Source organism: Trichoplusia ni, chromosome 12 (genome assembly GCF_003590095.1).
Source record: "Trichoplusia ni isolate ovarian cell line Hi5 chromosome 12, tn1, whole genome shotgun sequence".
Taxonomy (NCBI): Eukaryota; Metazoa; Arthropoda; class Insecta; order Lepidoptera; family Noctuidae; genus Trichoplusia; species Trichoplusia ni.
Window position 1 is genome coordinate 8,270,166 of NC_039489.1, and position 24,846 is coordinate 8,295,011.

General features: G+C 33.9%; 1 protein-coding gene across 1 annotated transcript in view; it reads right to left on the reverse strand.

Annotated features, from left to right (window-relative positions):
* The window catches only part of LOC113499182 (laccase-4-like), a 93,478-nt gene that overhangs the window by 28,293 nt on the left and 40,339 nt on the right, over positions 1-24,846 (reverse strand). The window contains exons 2-3 of the mRNA XM_026879553.1: positions 13,150-13,214; positions 542-1,170 (exon numbers count right to left, since the gene is read on the reverse strand). Of these exons, the coding sequence (XP_026735354.1) occupies positions 542-1,170; positions 13,150-13,204 (684 nt within the window). The 5' untranslated portion in view covers positions 13,205-13,214. The remainder of the gene's footprint in view (positions 1-541; positions 1,171-13,149; positions 13,215-24,846) is intronic.

Below are 24,846 nucleotides of genomic sequence, written 5' to 3' on the forward strand. Positions count from 1 at the left end.
ACCTAACAATACCGTTACCATTTATGTACTCTACCAAACCCAATTAAAATGAACTCACATTTTAACCCAAAATTAAAACTACAACACTCATAGCTACAATATTGTCAGCTGGCGACAAAAATTTTAGCTTTGCTATGCTAAAGTTGGATAAACAAAACGATCAAAAATTTTGACACTGCAAACTCGTTTTAATAGCTGGTAGTGCTGAAGAATTTAACTATGGAGACTTTAATGAGAACTGTCCTTTATCAACATGATTTTACGAAATCCACTGTAGGCATATACATATATCATTCTTGATATACCATGCAGATGTAAATTTTGTATATTAGAATTTTATTAATTGTCTGTCTCTGGTATATTAGCTCCCGAACCGATGGAGAGATTCCAATTTTAGTTATTTTGTATCAAATGATTTATGTGCGAGTTTTCTTAAACACGAATGATAAAAAGCGGTCGTGCCTTTAAAAGTTTAGGGGGGTGGGTGTCATCATTCTTTGGTGTTGTGGGAGTTTTTTATGTTATCTTGTTATAAACTTACCTCAATAGCTGGTCCGGGCATTTTCCTATTGATCACGTTCAAAGGTCGATTCATCCCATCAGCAGGAATACAATCAGGTCTCGAGCAGTCCGTCACATTGTAGGGACAGTCGTAACAAGCTTTACTCATAGTCTGGTACCATTCAAGCACAAAATGATAATAACAAATCATTGGCTCTTCACCTTCCCGACATTCCCTATGGCAAGGATGATCACCATTCATCAGTTCTCCCGTAACTTCATCATACCTAACATGAGCCCTTATTTTGGCATTCTTCACATTTTTGCTAATTACCGAATTCTCATCATGGCCGTGCAACAATCTAACTGGCTGTTTGCTCGGAGCACTCGATGTGTTTTTGTTAGTTCCGAATTTGAACTCGTTCAAAGTACTGTTCGGTTTATTTGCAACTAAAACTCTGGATGCGCTTTCTGGAGCATCGTGACGGAACTCATTTAAAATTTTAACGTTTAATTCTGTCGATTCCTCGGCATCGGGAACTAGCGAATGTGTGTTGTTCTCGTTTTGTCGAGTATTTGTTTTAACATTCTGTGTAAAATCGAAGTCGACTGTTGTTGTTTCGACCGATTGATATGTTTCCGTTTGATCTGTGTTGATTCCGTGTATATCTGGAACAGAAAAAATATACTTTTTATTTCGTGCGATTAATTTTACCTGCATCGCTTGTTATTTTTCACCGAACCACATTTTTTTACTTGGTTTAGTGGTTAGTATACAGTATGGAAAAACTATGCTTTGAAAAATCAGTGAACCTTTGCACAACATTCACGGTAAAGGCTAAATGCAAAACACCTGCAACTTCTATTGAAACCTAGCACAATATTCTGACATACAATCGCAAAAAAATCATTTCATTTGACGAAAACAGCGTACAATGGCCTACACGTCGAAACCTTTTCAATAATTTCCCAATAACATCAAAATCCTTTCCAAATCACAGATCATTATAGGATCATTTGAATTGTAAATCTTGGCATCACCCGCTTGACTTAACCCGTCTCGTCGAATACTCCATTAAACATTTAGGGAGTATTTAGGACCGATTTCCGTTAAGCCTGATAAAAAGTTGAAGATCGTGTTTATTACGTCATATGGGCTTTGAATTTCATGTGTGATTTATATGTGAAGCTCTTTGAATATTTTATTTATATTCGTCTTCTTATTCAAGCACAGCCTACTTATATGACATATTCTAATGCAATATTCATAATTCTTCTTGCAAACGTTGTTTTGTGTGCAGAAATAACACTTAGGGATGAAACATTTTGTCCGATTCTTGGACCTAATCAAAATGAGCACAAAATTTCATGAGAATCGGTCGAGCCGTTTTGAGGAGTTCAATTTCGCACATCATGGCATGAGCATTTCATATATTGGATTAGATTATTGTCCCACTTCATTAGACAATACGTGCTTTCTCGTCACTAAAAACACAATTTTGTAACAGTCCCATAAATTAATCCTTACTTCACAAACTTTACCTTTCCACAATACAATTGTGTCAAACTGTGTGTAAAACAACTGACAGAGTTACACATCACTAGCCAAAGATGAGTTCGATTCCAAACCTGTCATCTCGATTGGCAATCGCCAGCTATGCTATCGGGCATCACGCATCGCATGTCATACACAGAGCATGCGATGTAGGTACTAGCATTCGCTGTTTGAGTTTACCAAATGTGGTTTCTTTGTAAAACTGTGAAGTAGAAAACTCATTCCTTCGTATGAACTGTCATCCTTAAAAAGTCGTCTGTAATTTTTATTTGACTGTAAGGTTGTCTATTGGTAAGTGGCCTTGACATGCAGGAGCAGGGTTCGATTCCCACCCAGAGTCGATGTTTGTTTGAGGTGCTGTATGTGTAATTTGTTCCGTGTCTGGGTATAATTATATAATTTAGGTACTATGTATAAATGTGTTAAGAATATAAGTATGTTTATCAGTTGTCTAGTACTCCATGAGTAAAGTATAAGTCCAAGCTTTGCTTAATTTAGGACAGGATTAAAAGCCGTAAATTATGATATTATCATACTAAAATATTCTAAAAATACCTTCGCGCTCCTCTATTGTATAGGAGGATAGGATTATTTACAGTATATGAGGAATTTCTGTTATTCATTTTTATTGATTTTAAAACACATGGATATACTTCATATTTCTTTTTAAACTAAGGCCTGAATTAAATCATTTGTTTTTTTTTTTAATGCGGACAACATCACATACATTGTTCTGAACCCAAAGTAAGTTGCTAAAGCACTTGTGTTATGGAATTCAGATACAACGAAGGTACCACAAACACCCAGACCCGAGACAATGTAGAAATATGTTTTTTTACATTGTCCCGACCGGGGATTGAACGCGGGACCTCAGCTAGCGATACCTTGAAACCGGTTCGTACGCCACTCGACCACGGAGGTTGTCAAATGTTAATATTTATCTCAAAATTTAAAATTTCCGCAATCATTTTGAGATATGAGAATAGTTAGTATCGGTATTAAATCTCGTTCATTGCGTTCTGCTGTTGAACGAGCTTATTTACTGACATCGGCGACATTTAGGAAATTAAGAGCATAACTGGATATATTTATAATTTCCCCGCTTTGATATATTCCGGCTATACGTTACTGCATATATTTTGAAGCCAGAAATATTAATATCATGTACGAATATTAATATACTCAAACTGTTTAATGTGTGATTTGCAAATAGGTTATATATTTTATGTTGAAACAACATTCGTTGCTGTGAAGTAATTTTAGGCTCTGTTCCTATGTATAGGTATACAGAGGCACTAAGCCTGTAAACATGTGACTACACCATAGCTTACAGCTCTTAATCTTACAGGTCATCACGCAAAACCCATTGAACGCGAAGTGTCTCAGGTACGATCACTACATGGGATTCGCATTTTGTGTGATCTACGAATCCTTCTTCTGAGCCAGGACGTCTTTGTGCATGAGTCTTGAACATTTGTGAAACCCTCACAACACGATAAATCAAAATCTTTACTGCAGGAGTCATTTAAAAAATTAAAAACAGGACTGATTAAATTGCTATTATTTATTAAAGTGACAAGTCAAAGGACGTCACTGATCGAAAAGGAATGCGTCATTACTACACATTACGAAGTTGTCTATTCTATGTTTTGTACTTCATATCTAGATTATGTGAAATGTCGATAGATACAAGACTAGATAAACAAAATAGGTATTTTCTCGTCAAAATCATTCACTCTATGATATTCAACTGTTTACATCTCAAGCACAAACTGCTCTTTTGAAAGCCAACAAATTTTGACGCGATAAATTTTAATTAAATTTATTTGAACTTTACGTTGAACTGTTGATCAAGTTTTAAAAGTCGGCCAACCATCTTAGGTAAGTTTGTTTGTTAATTGAGGAGTTGTGAATGAGGAGAGGTTTAAGGTGCGTTTCCGTGGGTTAATGCGGCTGATTAACAATGTCAAAAAATGACTCAATGGAACAGCCATATTTTAGTTGGAAGTGCCGCAGTGTAGGTTTTATTTTTATGGTAGTGTATGGTAGTGGAGGGGTTCTGCTCTCTACTGTATATTATTATCTAATGTCAACCTACATACCTAAGTTTAATTTAATTTTGCGTCTTTCTAGTAATTCACTGTCTAGGCATATTTCACTAATCTTATAATCTTGAAACTTTCTTGAGTATACGATCTATTTACATAGCGTCTAAATTCACTTTTCGAAAAGGAATGTCAATCCCATACATTTGAAAGTCTTCCATTCTTCAATATGGTAATGCACCGTTCGATTGTCTTTAAACAGTTTAAACTACCTACCTCTTGAAACTACGGCCAGCATTTTCATAATTGGCCCATTATGAAATTAGTCGCGCGCATCTGTCACGTTGCACGGAAAACCATCTTTAAGCTAAGCTCTTGTGTTGGCGTTAGCTGTGGTTTCATTCCGGAACTCGGTACTAATTGTATAAGCAACTTGGTTCGATGCAAATAATATTTTGTTTGAGCTTTTCGTGATTTCGACGTTTAATTTAAATTTTGATGTCGGCCATTTATTTTTAGTAAACTGGTAGTTGAAAACTAATTTTAGGGGAGTATTAAACGTGGATTTGCAGAAGGGAACCGATGAAATGGGAAGGTTGAGGAGTATGAAAAAAATCAAATTACAAAAAAAAAACTTTTTAAATTGGAGTTTTTCGCCTTTTCATTTCTTCTTTCACCATTCGAAACACAAAATTAAAAAGAGGAATCTTCACCTCCAGTTTCTTCAAGTCTGATACCAGAATAAGTTGATACCAATTCCAATAATTCCTGCTAATTGGTTTACCTAAAGACTTACAACCAATCACAGAGGAAATGTTTGCGTCAATCGACATTACGGAAGAGAGGAATAAATACTCCTTTCATCCTCACAAACTTCAGCATCTCATATAAATATAGCTCGTATTAATCTACTAATACAGATAAAAGTTGCAAACAATGTTGCTTAGGAAGTAACAATAATATATTCAAGCAATTTACTCGGCTGCGTATTGCTCTACATTAAGCGCAGGCGTTCGCCGAACTAGTTACCAAGTGTAAGCAGTGGGAAAACCTGTTATCATCTGTTTATAAAGCAAATATACTTTATTAAATATGTACTATTATATTTGTTAACTGGATATGGTTAATTTGTGATGTGTAGGTAAAAACTATTGATCTAAATTTGACGTTATTTTTATGGTATAAAATTATAACTATTGCACATAAAATGAAGTACGGATTACCTTATAAAGTCGATTTATCCAGGCCGAAATTCTGTCATTAAAAACCATTATTGAAACTTTTTAGCATTACTCATTTTCCTCATCTAGGAATTAAATATCTACTGGCGGGTAAAGACGATGAACTGACGCTTAATACTAATTAAACATGAATAAAACCACGACAATACTTTTTTATGTTAAAACGTGATTTTTTTGAAAACTGGTCCATTTCAAAGTTCACGGTAAATTACAGTTAGAATGCGTAAATCCGCAAAAAAGTTACGTAATTATATTTTCTGAATACAATAAAAACTTTAAGGATGTTTCATATGTATATTGTTTTATAAGTTATTTTTTGTAATGAGCTTTTTTGCCATACAGTATTCATTATTAAAAAAAAAACTTGTCATCCGTGGAGACTATATTTCTTTATTTACTATAGTTATGACTATAGTTCTTCGTAACACATTTCAATATTTTTGTAGTAAGCTTTAAAATAGATCTTTATGTAATGTATGTTCGTTTTTTTATGAGAAATTAATTTCGATTAATTAATTAACATCTCAATTCTATAAATCGAATCTAGAAGAATGGACACTTAATTGCAGGACTGATCGTTCCTAATAAACATAAATAGTTCATTCTAATACAACTCTCCGCTGAAAAACAAACATGGATCCTCCTACGTAAAGGATGCGCATTTCATATTTTTAATTAAAATAATAAGGGTATTGGTAAACGAGATATTCAGAAGTCGAGATAGGGTAAGTTAATTAATTAATCAAAATAAACTGACAAACATACTACACTGACATCACCACAATCCCTTTAAGTCACCAGTCATGTAAACTTCAACTTATAACAATTTAGGATAGAAAGTCCCTTTATTAACAACCTCCTTTCAAAAATCTCGGTAATCAGGAAGATTCCCTTGCACCCTTAACATAAAAACTCGCCCCTCGTAAGGGCGTCTGACGAATCCTATTAGTAGAATGAGCAATAAAAGCGATTTAACTGCGATAAGTAATCAATCTTTGCCCTAGGATTGTGATATCTAGTACAAAGATCTGTGTTATATACGAGGGAAGAATTGACGTGCATTTCAGTGCATGATATAGGAAAATAAATCTTATTGTTTGTGGATTAAAGATGTATTTGACATGTTAGCAGTGATAGCCGAGTGGTAATCCGACTGTCAAATCAAAATTCGTAAGATCAAACCCCATCACGCATTTGTATTGAAAAATAATTAACCCTTAAAACTGTGAAGAGAAAAAACGAGGAAAACGGACCATATAAGAATTTTCTAAAGTTTTAGGCCAGCGAGGTTTCAAAATCAAAATCAAAATCATCATTACTGAAGTACCCGTTCGACATTAAAGAATACATTTAAATGAAGAAGTCCAAAAGGTTTTGACAAGTTTCCATACAGTCTATCTCTATAACGGCATTGAATTGAACACTTACATACTTTCGCATTTATAAAAGTAGTGTTAGACACCTTGCTGACTTATTTCACAACGTATTTGTGAGAAACAAAGACACGAACGATTCCATCATTATGGCCACATTCGAAAGATCCACTGATCATGCGTTACACGTCATACCTCGTACATAATTTAACAGTCTTTAGTAAGCCACAAAACATTTAATTTGTTTGAATCTAATAAAGCGATTACCGTGGTCTTGAGGAACATGCATCCATCCAAATGACCTCTGCTTTCACGGTCAAATATACCCGTTCGAAACCAGACATCCTAAGCATTGGATATAGACAATGACCAGCGACTATTTATAACGTTTAGTCGCAATTCAATCGCACGATAGTCGCGCGACTATCGCCCCCTACCAATCAAGGCTGTACGGACTCTCAAACTAATCGCTCCATTCATCTCAGATCCGATAGTGCGACCGAACGATTTTGATACTTGAAATATTATTTTCTTATTATTGCATTTTCAAAATAAAGACGCTTTTTCATGTTTGTTTGTTTGCTTATCGTCTAATTTATTCAAGGTTTTTGATATAAGTAGCAAATAATTAGTACAATAAATAAATTGTATTTTTGTTTTATAACATTAATGATAGTGAATTTCATTTTATTTTATACCAGTTCTTTGAAGTAGATCTTGAAATTAAAGATTTCAAGGACCGAGTTACAAATTGATTGACATAAAAAAAACTATTGGTAGATCTAGAAATAAGTTGTTGCATATTTTCGACTAAGACCTATCATTTACTTCAAATAATTCTTTACTTAGAGTTTCACGCACACGCTATCTTGCCTATTAAAGTGAAGGTTTTTTAATATTATTTTGATACTTGATTACACATCCGTTTTTTAACGTTGACGAGTCTTACACAAGGTCGATTGATTTTTCTCGATTCATTTTTACCACTTACATAATGGTTATTATATCATTATTTCCTAATATCATAACTTGCAAGGTCAGCTATGACTGGACTTAATAATATGATGTAAAAATAATTGAAAATCATTTTTTCCGAAGGTTCAAATCCGCGGAATTTGTTTCATTGATATAATTTGATTTGCGGTATTGTTTTTCCTGTATATAATTAAGGGTATTTTTGGCTATCTTAACCTTGTTATTTAAAACAATTGTTGTGTTAGTTCTTGATTATGTTGCACAATTTGCAAGTGACTAATTTAATAATAAAATACATTTAATTGGTATTGAAAAAAGTGACAATGTTTTTCAGGAAAAAGCCTCGATATCCACAAGGCGTTTTCCTGGAAAACATTAAACTTCAGCTAAACCTATAGCATATATTCATTATGTTTTTTAACCAGAATTGTCTTAGTATATCTCAATCGCCATTTAAAGAGGGCCTATAGATTATCCCAATATGAATCCTAGCAAAAAACAAATCAATAATTTATATCAAACAGCGGTAGAATTGAATAGTAAAACAATAACTGCTCAAACTCTATACGTCACAATAAAATAAACACGTCCTAAAGTGCATACATAACCTAAAAGCACCAATTAGTATATTTAGCACGTCAAACGTGACAAGCGTGTCAACTAATAACTCATTTAGCTCAGTAATCCACAATATTTATTATTGACAATGTATTCGAAAACAATACGTCGTTATAAACAAAGTCGTGTTTTGTAGAAAACTCCGTTTATATCAGTGAGTCATTTGCTGTGTCAAGGCATTTTTCGGTATTACTTTGTTTTTTTGAATTTTTGGGGCGTTAAAAGATTTTATAAGCATTTAAAAATGGGGTTTCCGATTCATTGAATTATTTAATACCATGGTTTGCTGTTGTTCTCTTTTAAATTTTGCATAAATAAGCAACACGCTTTTATTACTTTTTTTATTAGTAGCGGTTTTAACCCATTTATTATTTTTTTAGTTTTTAGCATGTACCTACCATACCATAAAAAAAAACCTCAACACACTTCTATTTTTATTTAACCGACAAAAATCTATGCCTCGCGCCCCAGATTAATCAAAATTCTCATTTAAATGCTTTGACTACTTAGCAATTACTAAACCACACAAAATCAATATAGACTATAATTTTAACCTCCCCTTGCAAAATTGTGGATGAGAAAAGCCGCTATACACGGTAGCGTCAGGTATGCCATAGCTGCAAAAGTGGAACTTCAGTGTTTTGTTGGCCCCCTTTACCATTAATCGTATCAACTAATGTCTCCGTGCCTCTGGTTATGTTAATACCAAGGTAAGGACTCCCCCGGTGGAACAAGTTCGGTGATCACCCCTTAATATAATAATCCTTTAATCTCGTTACACCAGCCGATCGCTTCCGTCTCAAGATGATTTTGTTTTGGGTAAGTTGAAGCTATGATTTATATGGTGGATTTGTAAAACCGTTGACTTGACATCAATATGTATAGTGGAACCTACTTTGTACAAATTGGTGTAATAATAGTTCAAAAGTAAGTTAACTAGACTTATTTTGTCTTAGCAAATTAGTTTTCTAAGATAACGTAGTTAAAACGATTCAATCAATTTTTTTATTTGGACTTACGAGTATTCTACAATAATCTTGTTCTCTAGTTGCCTGTAATCCTAGAAAACGTTAATCATCGAAGTATTTGTTTAAAAAGTTCTCCCGCACTAAGGCTTTTACACATTGTGTCGCGGAGGTTTCATAAACATTCAAGTCATATGCATAAAGACCATGACAAGTGTTCGTTGATCAAAAAAATGCTTATCCATGCAGTCAGAAGTATAAAGCGAACTTCTACCTTAAGTTATGTTTTTTTGTCTACTTTTTATTGCTTATAAGTAATATCAATTTTTTCTTAGTTCAACTGGTTCATAGACACTTTAAACAGCACACGTCTCTCGTAAAAGACAATCTTATCTCAAGTATCAAGCCACATCACACGCCGTACAAGCAAATTTGTAATCCATCCAGCAATGCGTCACCTGTGGGGTCTTAAACAACATACACACATACATACAAGTGTATTGTGTGTAGTCCTTTATGAAATCCCAAATTGAATCACTAGTCCAAGTTATAAGGATTAGAATCCCTTCAAGAATTATCCGCGTCTCTACGAAGATCCGTGTAATTAATTTGTATTTGTACGGAATTAATTTGGAATGATAATAAAAGTTGTGAACCCAAATGAATGTATAATATCAGGATTTATTTATACGTACAGCCACGTCACGACACATGACTCCTTATGAATCAAACATTTTGACAAATATATAGATAATTCCAATATATATGACCGTTAAGGCCTACATAGCTAATATTAAAATTTACCTTAATACAAATTACATAAAAAAAACTTTTTAGTACTTACTTAAAACCTAGGCTAAAGTTTTTTTTTAATTCTTTGATAGAAAACACAACAAATAAAATATTTCTGGAAATAATTGCACATCAATATGCATAACCTATACCCACAACTTTCACTTGACAATAATTAATTAATTAATATTTAACGGTATTTCAATATTCAATCACTGCTGTGTCAATTGATATAAATTTTAATCTTTTGGATTAAATAACTTCACCACCATTGGGTGGTAATTGATGTTTTGATATTAATCGCTGTGATTAAGCTTTTATTTTTATAAATATATTTTGATATAAATTATTGTATTTATTCCATCCAACACTCTAAACGGAAAGTATTTTAATTAAATATTTCTGGGATTTTTTTTTATTACGAGTATCTATTTTGGTATTGTAACGTTACGCACGTTGGTTATACTAAATTAACAAATGGATAGGCATATTTGCGTAACCCTACTTAGTAAGGCAAAGGAATCTCTCAAAAAATATCAAAAATCTAAAAAGTCAAAGTATCAAGATCATTCAGTTAGTAAATAGATTTCGCAATCCATTGACGGAGTTACCCGCGGTGTCCCGAACGACTCACGTGTCTAGTTATTGTCCTAGCACGTGTGTTTCAGTAGCGCAATACGAATTAACAGACCTAAAGAGAATATAGGAAAACAAAGGATAAAACTGTTAGCAGCATTATATAATGATTAATTTACGGAATACACCGAATTCCGGCTCAGCGACTATCAATTCCAACCTTAATCCATGCTAGGCCACACTAATATTATGAGTGTGAAAGTATTACCTCTCTTGCTTTCACGAAAAAACTACTGAAACTATTCTAATGAAATCTGGTACACAGATACTCTAGAGTTTGAAAAAGGACATAGGCTTTTTATCTAAAAAGAGGATTTTTGGACTGGACTGTAAACTAAAGTCAGTATCAAGTCAAAGGAAGAGTTAAAGGCTATTCAATTTCGATACCACGTTATCAAAGCTCTTAAAAGAGGTTCGGAACAAAAAACTCCACGGCAATCTCAAGAACGCTCATCAAAGTTATACTGAACGAACTATACTACGACAGAACCAACTTGATACTCTATGTATTGTGTAGATTGACTACCTTAATCTCGAACGACTAGTACAATTGCTCAGATCAATCCGTGCGAATACATTGCTGGAGCAATCTAGAGGTGCTACGATCCGGGATTGAATTTGGCACTATTTTAGAGCAAAATCGAACACCTGAATATATCCGGTTAAAGGTCGGCTATGTAAATGTATCTGGCAGCAATGTACGGATAGCCGAGTGGTTGAGGTCACCACGCCAAACCCGCAGAGCGCGACGTGTTGCGAGTTCGATCCAAGCGTAGGACCAGCGTTTGTGTGATCCACGAACACTTGTACTCAATCTGGGTGTCTTTGTGCATGTGAATTGAATGTTTTTGAAAACCCGATACTAAAGGACTAAGAAAACTTACCTAGACTTAAATTCAGTGAAGTCATTTTTTTAAACTAGATTTTTAAAAGAGAACAAATTAGAAAAAAAATCTTCACCTTTATCTAACTTACCTACAGTAGCTTATAATGTAAAATAAAAAAAATAGCAATAAATCCTAATATCTTATTACCCAAACAGGAATCTAAAGCCAAGTCCACACTGACGTTTTAAGCTAATTTTTTGCTGAATACTTTATCGGGGCGTTTGAATCGAGAATTCTCGAGACAAGTGGGGTCGGTGCTTAACCCAAACTTAAAGAGGATTTCCATAATAATTGGAGAAGCCCGATACTGTATATATTTTACTTTTTCTCTTAAGGTATTTTCTCAGAGAATTGTTCTTAAGTTGTGTATTTCCTTTGCTTATTCAATGGAAAAACGAAATCGGGTTTTTGTGCGTGTATTTATGTTTTTAAAAGGATTTGTGAATGGAATATGTGAACATTTGCATTATAGATTGCAGCAATAGATGCTCCTTCCTTTTAGGCACCTTCTTTTAATGGTTGACAACCAGGTTTGGTTACAACTTTTTCCTTGTATTTACAAATAGTTAAATCAACAGATCAATGATTTGATAGTTCGAAATAAACGTAGATTATATTACAACTCTGTCCAAAAGGATGTTTTTAAGGCACAGCCGTCTGCCCGTTAGTCCTGTTCATCTGACACCAGACATTAAATAAGGGATTAGAGGTATGAAATTATGCTGCCATAACAACAAATATATAGAATCAAAATCGAGGTCCAAAATTTTATGGGTGACCAATTTTTTAAACGCGCATTACCCCAATTTTAGTTTGCCTCAAACCTCAAACAGCATTATCGTTACATGAACTATGTTTTCTACAAGCAAGGCTAAGTATATTTAAATAGTTATTATCACACAACTGCAATACTTTGCCTAGTTAGTTCTCGATACGTGAATTTTGTTATGACAAATTGAATTTGTTGATGTGCAAACAAGTCACATAGTTTGGGTAAAAACTATACAAATTCAGACACCAAAATGTGTGAGAAATATAAAAAAAACAGTCAAATTTTAATTATACTACTCGCATGCTTGCAAGGTTTTATTTAATCCACAGTATTTATTTGCATATTTGATTAGTTCTATGTCAAGTCGTTTTATACCTAGTATTGCATTATATCCTATTTGTCAATTAACATTTTAAATTTAATCACCAACTATTTTGGGGTCGGCTTTCAGTATAACCGAATGTAGCTAAGTACTAGTGTTTAACAAGGAGCGACTTCCTATCTGACCTCCTCAACCCCCTGCGCTTACACTTATCTGGGCAACACGATACCCCTTAGTTAGACTGGTTGTCAGACTTTCTATCTTTAACTACTCCTTAGGTATGACTCTCAAAGATGTATGCAAAACAGGCAGGATGTAACATGCTTTCGAAATACGAAGGACCTTTTACCTGTAATTGATCAACTTTTGCCGATGCTTATCTTTTGATGAAGCTTAACCACGAGCTCCTCGCATGGTATTAGATACATTAATACTATAATACAAAAAAAACATTTGTAAGTACTTACTGCTTAGAATCACTACGAAGCAAGTGAGGGCAAACTGGCTACTGCTGAGTAACATTGTGGTAGATCTGAAAAAAACAGTGATATCATGAGTATATTAGACATTAACAGTGTATAGATAGGGAAAAAAAAACCCTCAAGGAACCCCATTCTGATCGTCCGACTGTTCGTCCGTCACCAGGCTCATGAACGTAGCAAGACGCCGTAACAACTAATACTAAAAAGAAACATCGAGGTTAAGCAACGTTGCTACGGTCATGTTATTGTTGATGGGTGACAAATAAATTTGATTGTCGTTGCCATTAATTTCTTTTGTCACCTAACCGATTTTTTTACTCTTAACCTATCTGTGCGGAAACCTGAGTATCGGTTTCATTTTATTAAATGCATAAAAACCTAAACTTAGCTTTTACAACCAATACAAAATCTAGAACTCAAAACTTGTTTTTAATTAGGTTTTACCCAAATTGAAATCAAAACGGTGAAGTCCCCTTTTTCGCATAATCAGCTCGGGCCATAAACAAGAAACCACCAAAAAAGACAATATCGGAATCTGAAATTCCCCCGAAAGGATCGGCCAATCACCTCAGATGTTGCCAAGTCGGAATCAAGGTGTCCGACGCTATCGTAAAAGGAAAAACGAGTAAAACTACCTAATACTTTGAATATTGTTTTGAGAATTGGCTTGTCCCGTTACAGATTTTTGGAGAGATAGGTAATGAGAAATTTGATTTCATGACAATTTTTACCTCAATAAAAGAAGAGAATAATAAGAAACACAGGAATGTTTTACGGATTTTTTCGCGGTTTAATTTTAGATTTTAGTTCCCCTTAAAATTAAACCGCGAAAAAATCGGTAAAATTAGTTTCATTTCAATGTCTAACATTCGCGTAAACCCAAGAAACCACTATACAGGAATGTTTGCTTGCATTTGATTATTTTTTTGATTTACCGTGAACATAATTCCTCCTTTTTCTTACTTTTGCTGTCCCCGACACGGTCAATAATGAACTGCAATCTTAATTGACCACCTATGTAAGATTATGGTATGCAATAAAGAATTGAATCGAATTAAACCCTGCGTTATAACTGTAGACTTGTCATTTTTGTGAAAACTGTTTTTTTTTTAATATTTAGATCTATTATTTATGTTTTGCTTATATCAAATATGAATTTATGATAACTTCCTCTTTTTAATATCATAATTAGTTAAGCAACTATATTCTTTAAATTTATTGCAGATCAAGAAAACGAGTTTCTGAGACCACTAAACGGGGATTTTTTTATGAAGCACGTTTACCTATCACGTGTCAATTTAAATATTAATTTGGTTATAAATAATAAAACTATTCGCGTGAGTAAGTGAGATTTTAACTTAGGAAATCGTGTTTGATCACGTGGATTTTGCGAATCCTTATGCGTACATTTAAATAGCTAATCAATATTTTTTACCCGACTGATAGGAGGGTTATTACTCATATAATAGGTACCTATATGTTTTTAAACGCAGACCTAGACGGATTTCTTATGTGAAATAGGTTCTGACCAAACTGGTCACCAGCTAATGACAAATAAGTAAGTAAGGAGTAGAAGAAGAAGTAAGAAGAGTAGAAGAAGTTAGTAAGAAGAGTTGGGAGGAATCAGCCTAGCGGGGAATATAGATGTAAATACGAATAAAGGGTATCTAAGTTAAACATCCAACCATTAATTAATTCTCCTAAAATAGGAGCGAAGATAGGTACACTGGAAAATGTGAAAAAACAGGGCAGGTATAAATCATAACTTATATCTTCTACCCACGGGAACGAAGTCGCGGGCAACAGCTTGTTGAAATATATTTGTCTGGATTACATCAGCAAGCAATTGCATATCACAACCTAATCGTCCTCAATATATGTAACATCCGCAACAAAAGTGTCAAAATAAACTGTCACATTTGACAGACTGCTAAACCAATATTAAGCAGCGTGATACATCAAACAAGCCAATACTAACCTTATTACGTAATTATTAATGGATAATATCGATTGACACTTAGCCGAATTACTAGTTCCTAAGTTATTAAACGAAACATAACATTGGAGATTATATTTTAATCACTTTAGATAATATAGTATTGTGTATTTCTGAATAAGTGTGAATTATTTTCAAAATAATACTCTCAAGTTTAATAATAATAGATGTTAAAAAAATGAATATGTGTTTGAGTTCAATTAATGCCGCTCTTTAAGTAGAGTAAACAGTAGAGTTAGTTAATTTATACACCATGGTTTTTAGTCGTCTTATAAAAGCAGCCCAGTTCATGTATCCAATGACTAGAACACGTTCATGTTAAAAAAATAAGTATTTATAAGATTTTAATAAAATTGCAATTTTTATTCAATATTATGATGCAATTCGTAGTTTTTTAGAAACACAGCTCTGTTGCGAGCGCAGACCGATCCTTGTAACAATGGTGAGGGGCGCGGGCGGCGGCGTTTTTTATCATTTTTAAGAGTAGATTTCTCTTTATTAATTTTTCTTCGTACTTATTATCTTTGTTGATGATAAAAAAATTATAATCGCGCCTAGGGGTATTTTACGTCGGATACATGAACTAGGCTACTTTTGTAAGACGACTTAAAAATCACCGTGTATAACATCATAATAGTAACAGTATCAAGGAATTATTTTTTATGAACAAATAAAACTACAGAAATAATTTGCTTTAAACTTTAGGAGGTGAAAAGGCTTGGGACGTTGGGACGTAACAACTTCACAATGGTTACACAGGTAAGTGACGTCATGCATAACTTTAATAATATCATTTAGTGTAGTTGGAACTATTTATGTTTGCTAAACGATTGAAAAAAAATACTATTATTATTCATTAAAACACCTGACCGGTATTGAAAAAAAAAATGTTAACATCCCTATTTCACTTTTCATAACTCTCCACGTTATTAAAAAAATACCTGCACTAACTAACTAGGGAGGTATAGTTCAACAAAACGCTACAAAAATACGAAACACAAGCCAGAGGTTACAAAGTAACTGATTGTGTTTTAAATATTTGTTTTACAAGCTTTTTTAACGGCTCGGACATAAATTATGCGATAGAACAGTTAAAGTGTACAAACCTTGACATATTTACTGTTCAAATGCACATTTAAGTTAAAATACATTTAACTTTGTTACACAAGTGGTAAGAAAATAAATTGTACTAAAAAAGACCGGTTAAGTGCGACTCGTTTCACTGATGGTTCTGTACGAAATGGCTTGCGGAACCCTAAAAATTAAACATTTCTACTTCACCTTTTTGAAGTTAGATTAGTATGTAGAGAGATACTAATTAATATTGATGTTAACCAATGGTTGGTATGGTCACAAAATTGATAGGTGACCAATTTATTTAACATATTTTGTTTAGCATGTTTGAGTAGGACCCGGTTAAGGTTAACATCCGCAAGTCAGACTTGCACCGAGCCGAGTTTTTTTCAGTTGCGACCGTTAGTAGCTTAGTATCGCATTAAACAGGTTATAAATTGACTAACCAGAACAATTACATTAATTATAATAACTTAAAAAAATAATCAAAGATTTTGACGTATAAATCTTAAGTTATTTTAAGACACGGAATAGTGAATTATAATTATTGCACCACAATATGTAATCAAACTCTTAATGATTACGAAATTAAGTAAATAATACTATTTAAATGTTCAGAAGGTCGTATTCAGCTCATCACATGACTACATAACCTTCGTTGATTAAACCACTCATTCTCAAATAAGATAAACAATAAACAGCCTTATATACAAAGAACTTGTGAAATATTACAGCATCTTTCAATGTTAAAAACAATTAAGTGCTAATCAGACTCACGACGCCGAGAGGTTATGTACCCTAAAAGGCTAGAACAAACGAATCTTCAAAAGAAGATGCAAATATAAAGGAGTTCAGATATTAAAAATATTAGAGTCTCAATTTTTATGTTGTTAATAATCAGGATCTTTAGATGTCATTTAGCAAAATAAGTGCTCATAATAATGTTCTTTTAATATCAGTAAATATAATATAATATATATAATAACTTGATGAAATTTATGGGACCAAATGACTACTACTTCACATTACATAAAAAAGAATAAACTAAATCAGTTCATCCAGTCCAAAATTCTTAGGTAACAAACATAAAAAAAACAAAACCTCTTTTTGAAGTCTGTAGAAAAGGTTATTTTTTTATTTCAATTTCATTATTGAACAAAATAACATCACATAAAAGTAAGACAAAACATCCATTTAACGTGCAAAAAAAACCCACCCCTTAAACAGAAAGGTCAACAAAACAATCAGTGCATGAAGTTTTTAATCTATAATTTCGATTCACGCCAAAACAAATTAACTTGTCTATCCTTCACCTGTTACTGTCATGCGTGGCAACAAAAACACGATGGGATCGTTAGCTGTGTCGTTACTGACATAATCATAATACAAGTGCATCGCGACATGCTATTTCGCGTTCCGTATCGTTGAACGACCTTTGCGCGTATTCTGTGCAAGCAGAATTGTTTGGTAGGGTAATAAAAGTAGGTTTTTTTTTGGTGCGTTTCGTACCGAAATTTTAAACTGTTACTCAGGTCTGTCCGACAGTCACCAGGTTGCATCTTCTAACTGTAAGGCAAGCCTATATTGAATACTACTAACTTACAGAGTTTCTTGGCGGTTTTTCTCCGCAAGAATTACATTTTGGAGCCGCGCAACTATTCATTTCTTGACGTTTCGGAAGTGCCTGACAAAGGCCTATTTGAAGTAGAAACTTAATTTTGATTATCATTTCATCATCGTCATCACCTGCCAGTCTCGGTCCACCTCTGACCATAGGCTTTGCCCACAGTACGCTATGAGCTCAATCTTTAGCTCTCTTCCTACAATCCCTGCCCGTTGCCTTACGAATATCATCGCCCCACCTGTATACAGGGCGCCATTTTATTGGAAAACCGATATTATACAATTATTTTTGTTTAAATGTCGTTTTATTTCACGATTGTTCATAGCTGATATTGCAAGGCAATCATACCAAGCTACTCAACTAATCTTGATTATAGTAGTGCAGGGATCTAAAGACAAATCCATGGCAACTGATCATCTCCAAAAAATTTCAAAAAACATCACAATCATGACCTTTAATAAAAAATTTTGGCATGTCAACGTCTTACTTCCATTATAAGCATCCGTTCAGTAATTTACAACATTCCTACAATATAAAAACGATTAATATGCGACTTGTTATCGTATGAGTAGGTAAGTACTTGCTTCCTGCCAGCATAAAAGGAGGCGACAGGGTTGGTAGTAAGATAACTCATAGATGTAGCTACAGAAGTCTGTGTAGATCGAATAGTTTGTACTTGTAGAGATGGCGGTTTGGAACATGAAAAACACGAACTTTTAACAACCTCTTTGCACTTTTATGCTTTGTGATGTGACTTAGTCTACACTGTATTGAGCAGTTTGGTTTCAGGTGGTTCCAAAAGATAAATTACATTAAAATTTGATTTATGGTAAACATATTTGATCGTCACGGTAAAAGAAAACAGTTCTGTACCTAGAAGAAAAGCATCTACGGTTAATTTTTTAAGGCTTGGTACCCAAAGGGAACGCTATTATCGAAGCACTGCTGTCTATCCGTCCTATTCCACTGTGACCTCCGTATGTAACCAGACAGTCAGAATCTACTCAACGCGATGACGGACTAATTAAATTTTGTAGCCAAATATACTATTACACCAAATCAAATAAGTATTTGTATTCGTGAGACAATTAAGTTTAACTTTTACGTCACAAAACTTTTATTACCACATGAAAAAGAGTATGATACCTATTACCGTTATAACTACTATACATATGTATGCTATACTTCAAAATTCTTTGAATAACTTGCTATTTAGATTAAATGTTATACATTTATAATGATTAATCAAAACATAAGATTTTGCATTTCAATTTATTTTAATAGATATAGTTTATTTAAATGAAACTAATAAATAATAGAACTAGTATTGGAATATTTTTTCTAGGACACTAAAACATTTAAGTGTATATCAATGTTACAAAACCAAATTTATTAGTTAAAAGTTTTTTTGATAAGGTTAAAACTAATTAAAAGAGTTTTACACACAATTTATTACAATGATCCTGAAATGCTTAAATAGTTTGACAAAAAGAAAAACGAGTCGAACTCGCGACACTGGTTCCGTATGAAAAGGCTCAAGAAAAATTGAAAATTTGCAGGTCACGGTTACCCATCACTGCAGCTCAAGCTTCATTTTTATTTGCATATAATGCATTATCTGAGAAAATGTTTAACTGTCTAGCTATCACGGTCCAAGAGTTTCATTTCACTGTTTGCGTATAGAACCCTAAAAAGAGAAGCACATTGGTGGTTGAAGATTAAAAGAAGAAGACAAGGTACTATCATCAATCAAATCAGAATCAGGCTCTCTAGTTAGTACCCACAAAACCCTCCCAGTCTTTTTCTAAATTCCACTAAAACGTAACGCTACCGCATCACAATCGTAACAGAATTGCTATCAAAATTCAGAATAGGTTTCCGCCGTCAATATTACGTCAAACGTAATGTGTGTCAATGACGTTAGCGACGATTACACTATTGAGAATACTAACGACGCGTTGTTACGTAGAATTTCCATTGATTACGTGTCTATTTAAAGGGTCAAAGGTTAAAAGGTCAGTGTCAAGGTCACTGATGTTATAGGTTGAAACTTGGGTATGTATTGCTTTCGTAAAGTACGAAAATTACATAATTAAAAATATCATAATATTTTGTACTTTGTACCTATAAAAGAAAAAGCCTTAATACATAAATTAAACTTCTAAAATCGCCTATCCTTAAAACTATGACCGATTTTTATTAAACAAGTCCAAGAACACCTTCAATCTATATCTATACTAATATATAAAGCTGAAGACTTTGTTTGAACGCGCTAATCTCAGGGACTACTTTTTGCGTTGAATAGGCCATTTATCAAGAAAGGCTATATGCTATATAACATCACGCTGCGACTAATAGGAGCGAAGATATAATGGAAAATGTGGAAAGAAACGGGGAAAACTATTCATATTTGAGGGATTCCGTTGCGTGCGCTGAGAAAACAGTTCAAGATGTTCTAACCACGTTGACACGAAGTCGCGGGCAACAGTAAGTACAAAATAAAATTAAAATCGCTCAATTCGTTCGGGAGCTAAAACGCCACAGAGATAAAACACGTGAAACTTGCAACACTGTACGGACTTGGTTTACTGATTTTCCTTTATAGTAACCCTGCTTAACTATTATACAATAGAAAGTGATTCATTTTGACATTGAACTGGTTCAAACCTCATCCGTCGAAGCCTACGTTTAAAACGTGACATGGTTTTTGAGGAAATGTATTCAGTTGTTTATTTTTAGAATTGTATTCATTTATGGTAACGAGGGTCACACATTTAATGTTTTTGTGTTAATGTGCATATAACAACATACAAGTGGCGACGAGGACAGCCCTGAATGAAAAAAAATATGGAAAAAGCAATAACCGAACAGAATTAAAAAAGAAAGGTGGCATTTGTCCAGCAGTGGAAGAGTTAAACTAGTTAGTTGCTAAACAAAAGCAACTGAAAACCCATTTTTTGTATTCTCTTTGGAACAAAAATAAATCTGTCTACGTGAAACACCGGCTCGTAAATATTCCAGTACTAGGCGAAGAATCCGACCGTAGCATTAGCAATTTTTTATTTTATTTCCATAATATTTCAAATCGAACTTTCCTCATATAAAAACTCCTTCTCATATTAAAACTTGAAAATTAAAATCAAAAGTTTTGTTGCCGTTTTTCAGGCCCTTTAAAACGTTACATTTCTGAATCTTCGTTGCACGGTTCCAAAGTGTCATTCTTATGGAGAAGAACCGGCAAGAAACTCCATACTTAAATATTACAACGCAATGTTCTAATTTAGTCGATAAAGAGTATCGATATAAGTACATCGATAAAGCTCTCGATGCAAATTTGCCTCTCCCAGTTCGACTCCGTGCGGTATGGATGCCATTGCGAAAATTCGCTATTTCGATATTGTGAGCATTCGATACAACCACGAAACCGCGGCAATGCGTACCTACTTTGAATGCTGGCTAGAGTACCTGGTATTTTGTATGCGTTTACGTTCTATGTACTGTAAGCAACATAATGCTATGTTTTAAAGACAAAAGCATACAACCGACTTCAAGTGAAAAGTACGGAGCGAAAATTGATGAAATTTACTTGAAAGTTGTACCAAAAATATGTTCATAAGACTGTGACTACATAAGGGCTAACAATCTAGACGTAATAGATTTTTGCTACTTATATGTGATGTTTTATTTAGACATATTTTTCGTGAAAATAAACACATTTTTTTAAAGACTGCTATTTTACGTTAAATAAAAAAAACAACAGAATCGATTCAATTATTTCAAAGCTTCGAAGATCCAAATATAAAAAAAGAAAAACATACATAACTTCATGTCTGGCTATCACGGTTCATCAGCATACTACATAATACCCTTAAGATTATCAACACATTCATCATCATCAGCCCATGTTCGTCCACTGCTGGACATAGGCCTCCCCAATTTAACGCCATCGGGATCTATTGTCGCCTGCTCCCAACCCTCAAGATACGGAACTAAAAATACTGTTACTTATAAAAGCCGATTTATTATTTGAACTTCTATTGCTAGCTGTACGGCTGCACGGAATTGAGCAATGAGGGTAAACACACAACAGTTTGAATGCAACCAGGTATAAGATTTTAATATAAGGAATATGTGTTTCTAGCAATCAACTGAGCCTTATAGTCCACTGTGACATTTAATTCCACCTCTTTATATACTAGCCAACGGTTTGATGGTAAAAACAAACAAGTTACACGGAAACAAAAGCTTGAAATTATAAAGATTGTTTTGGATTAGGTCTCCGTATCAAACCTACTGTGTGAAATTCACGCCTCTTAGATATGAGTGGATGAGGTCACCAAGCCAAACCCACTGTGGCACAAGACAGTAAAAGGACAAGAATTTGTATAGTCTAGGAATGCTTGTCCTGAGTCTGGGTATCTTTTTGCATGTGACTTGAATGTTTGTGAAACCCCCGCGACATAAGAATTAAAGTTGTTTAAACGGAAGGCGTTCTTTAAAAACATATCGCGGGTTTAATCTCCGAATAGGACAAGTATTTGTGTAATCAATTGTGTTTTGACGAATTTGTGAATGCTTATCCTACGACTAGGCGTATTGAGCATTGTGATTTAGATGTTAGTGAAACCCCTCGAGACACATTCAATTTAATTTAACTTCTTATACATTACTAGCTGTTGCCCGCGACTTCGTCCCCGTGGGTAGAAGATATAAGTTATGTTTTATACCTGCCCTGTTTTTTCACATTTTCCATTGTATCTTCGCTCCTATTAGTCGCAGCGTGAAGGTTTATAGCCTAAAGCCTTCCTCGATGAATGGTCTATTCAACACAAATTTTTCGATTTGGACCAGTAGTTCCTGAGATTAGCGCGTTCAAACAAACAAACAAACTCTTCAGCTTTATATATTAGTATAGAAGTATAGATGAGAAAAAGAGAATTACTTTACTAAAATGTTTAAAACAATCCAAATTACAAGATAATACGTTTGTTTGTGACACCGTAACCTGAAAAACTAACAAGTTTAACCTTGTAAGAAATTAGGAGTAAAACAATACATTTAAAATTGATTACACACCTACTAATTAGAAACGGTTTATTTAAATGGTCGACTTTAAATGTATCTTGTTAAATGCTTTACGTGCTCAAACAAGAGTATTAGCATAAAGTTAATATTAACACCTCTTGCATATAGTGTTAGTACGATCATAAACTGAAAAATAATAGCGAAAGAAACTTAACATAGTCATAAAATGCAAATAATATATACGTATGGAATGATGGTTAAACAAATTCGTTTTAAAGTTTTTTTTAGTTAATTAGATTATAGAATGTCATTGTTTTAATTTATTTAGGCTATCCATTTAATTATAATAATTGCCTATTCAAAGTTTGTATGAAACTTCAATTTTTTTTACCTTTGACTTTGACGACTCCCGCTTTAAAGTACATATTTTATCCTTGTGTCGCGGGATTGTTACAAACATTCAAGACTAGTCTGTAAATATTTGTGGATCACATAAATGCTTGTCAAACGCGGGGATCGAACCCGCGACACGGCGCGCTCAGTAGGTTTGCCTTCGTAACCTCAACCACTCAGCTATCCGTGCAGATAGAAGATGTAAATTCGAAAGACCTCAAACCATAAAACATACCATCCTTAAGTAATATCCCTTAACCTCGGTATAGTGTCGCAATAGTGTGAAACCTTACGATGCACGATTGCCAAACGTGAGACCGCATTCGTTAGATTCTGATCTCAAATGATTTAAGTACATTTTTATTGTTTTTAATCTTTGTTATGTTGTTCTCGTGTCAGTAGATTATGTTTAAGGTCAATTTAAGATGACACAGTAAGCGGGATTTATATGAAGTAAAATATTGCAATACGATATAAAATGAAAAGTCAATTCAACAAATAAAATCCAAATTCAAGATAAAATTTAGAATTAAATGTCATGAAAATCGGTTCAGCAGTTTAACTGTAAGAACATCATAAACAGACAGATAATATCTACTATCAAATCTGCTCATCAGAAAAGACGTCTTCACGTATAAATGCAGTCCGACGTCCAAATATAGAAATACTATTTATGCAAACCTAATTATACATTATATACCTTTAAATTAGCCACGGCCATTAAGTTAGCCAAGTTCTGAGCATAACTGAGGAATATTGAGCATGCAATTACCAATTATCTTGGTGCTTAACCATACATGAAATTGGACACGTTTGCGTCTGCAATTCATCTGTCTTTAACACGTTTTAAGGATACCTAAAGAGTAATAAAGGCAATCCTATTATTCTTTCCGCGTGTCATTTTCGCTTGTTGTCTGTCTTTATACTTATGTACTTTTCTGTGTATCCGTCCATCGATCTGTCTGTCTGTCAGTCTGTTCCTCTGTCTACCTATATGTGATTCTGTCATCATGCTTTATTAAGTGATAGACTGATTATAATTTGTTCATGATGTACTGTGTTATAACAACAACAATAAAAACATAATTCACTTCCACCAACAAAAGTGATAATTCAACGCCTAGGATCTATTCAAACACACTTTATTTCAAACTTTAATTATAATCCAAGTAACTCTACTTTCCCTCTATTTTTAGTTAAGGAAAACTGTCAAGACATCCAAGGCTAAGACATTACCTTGCCATAGACATTGGTAGAAGCGATGACGCGAGACGCATTGTTTGTAATTATCAATGGACTGCAGTACTACGCGGGTCCTTCAGAGGAGATTTGGTAAACGCGTATAGAATTAATGTTTCCTAGAAATGGGTATGTAGAGGTTAATTTAAGAATCATTATCATCAGCCCATATTCGTTGCTGGAAATAGGCCTCTCCTATTGACGACTGCACGGATAACCGAGTGGTTGAGGTCACCACGCCGCGCGCCGATCGCACTCAATATCACCTTCGATCCCCGCGTAGGACAACAACATTTGTTTTATCCATTACTATTTTTCATACCTTAGTCTT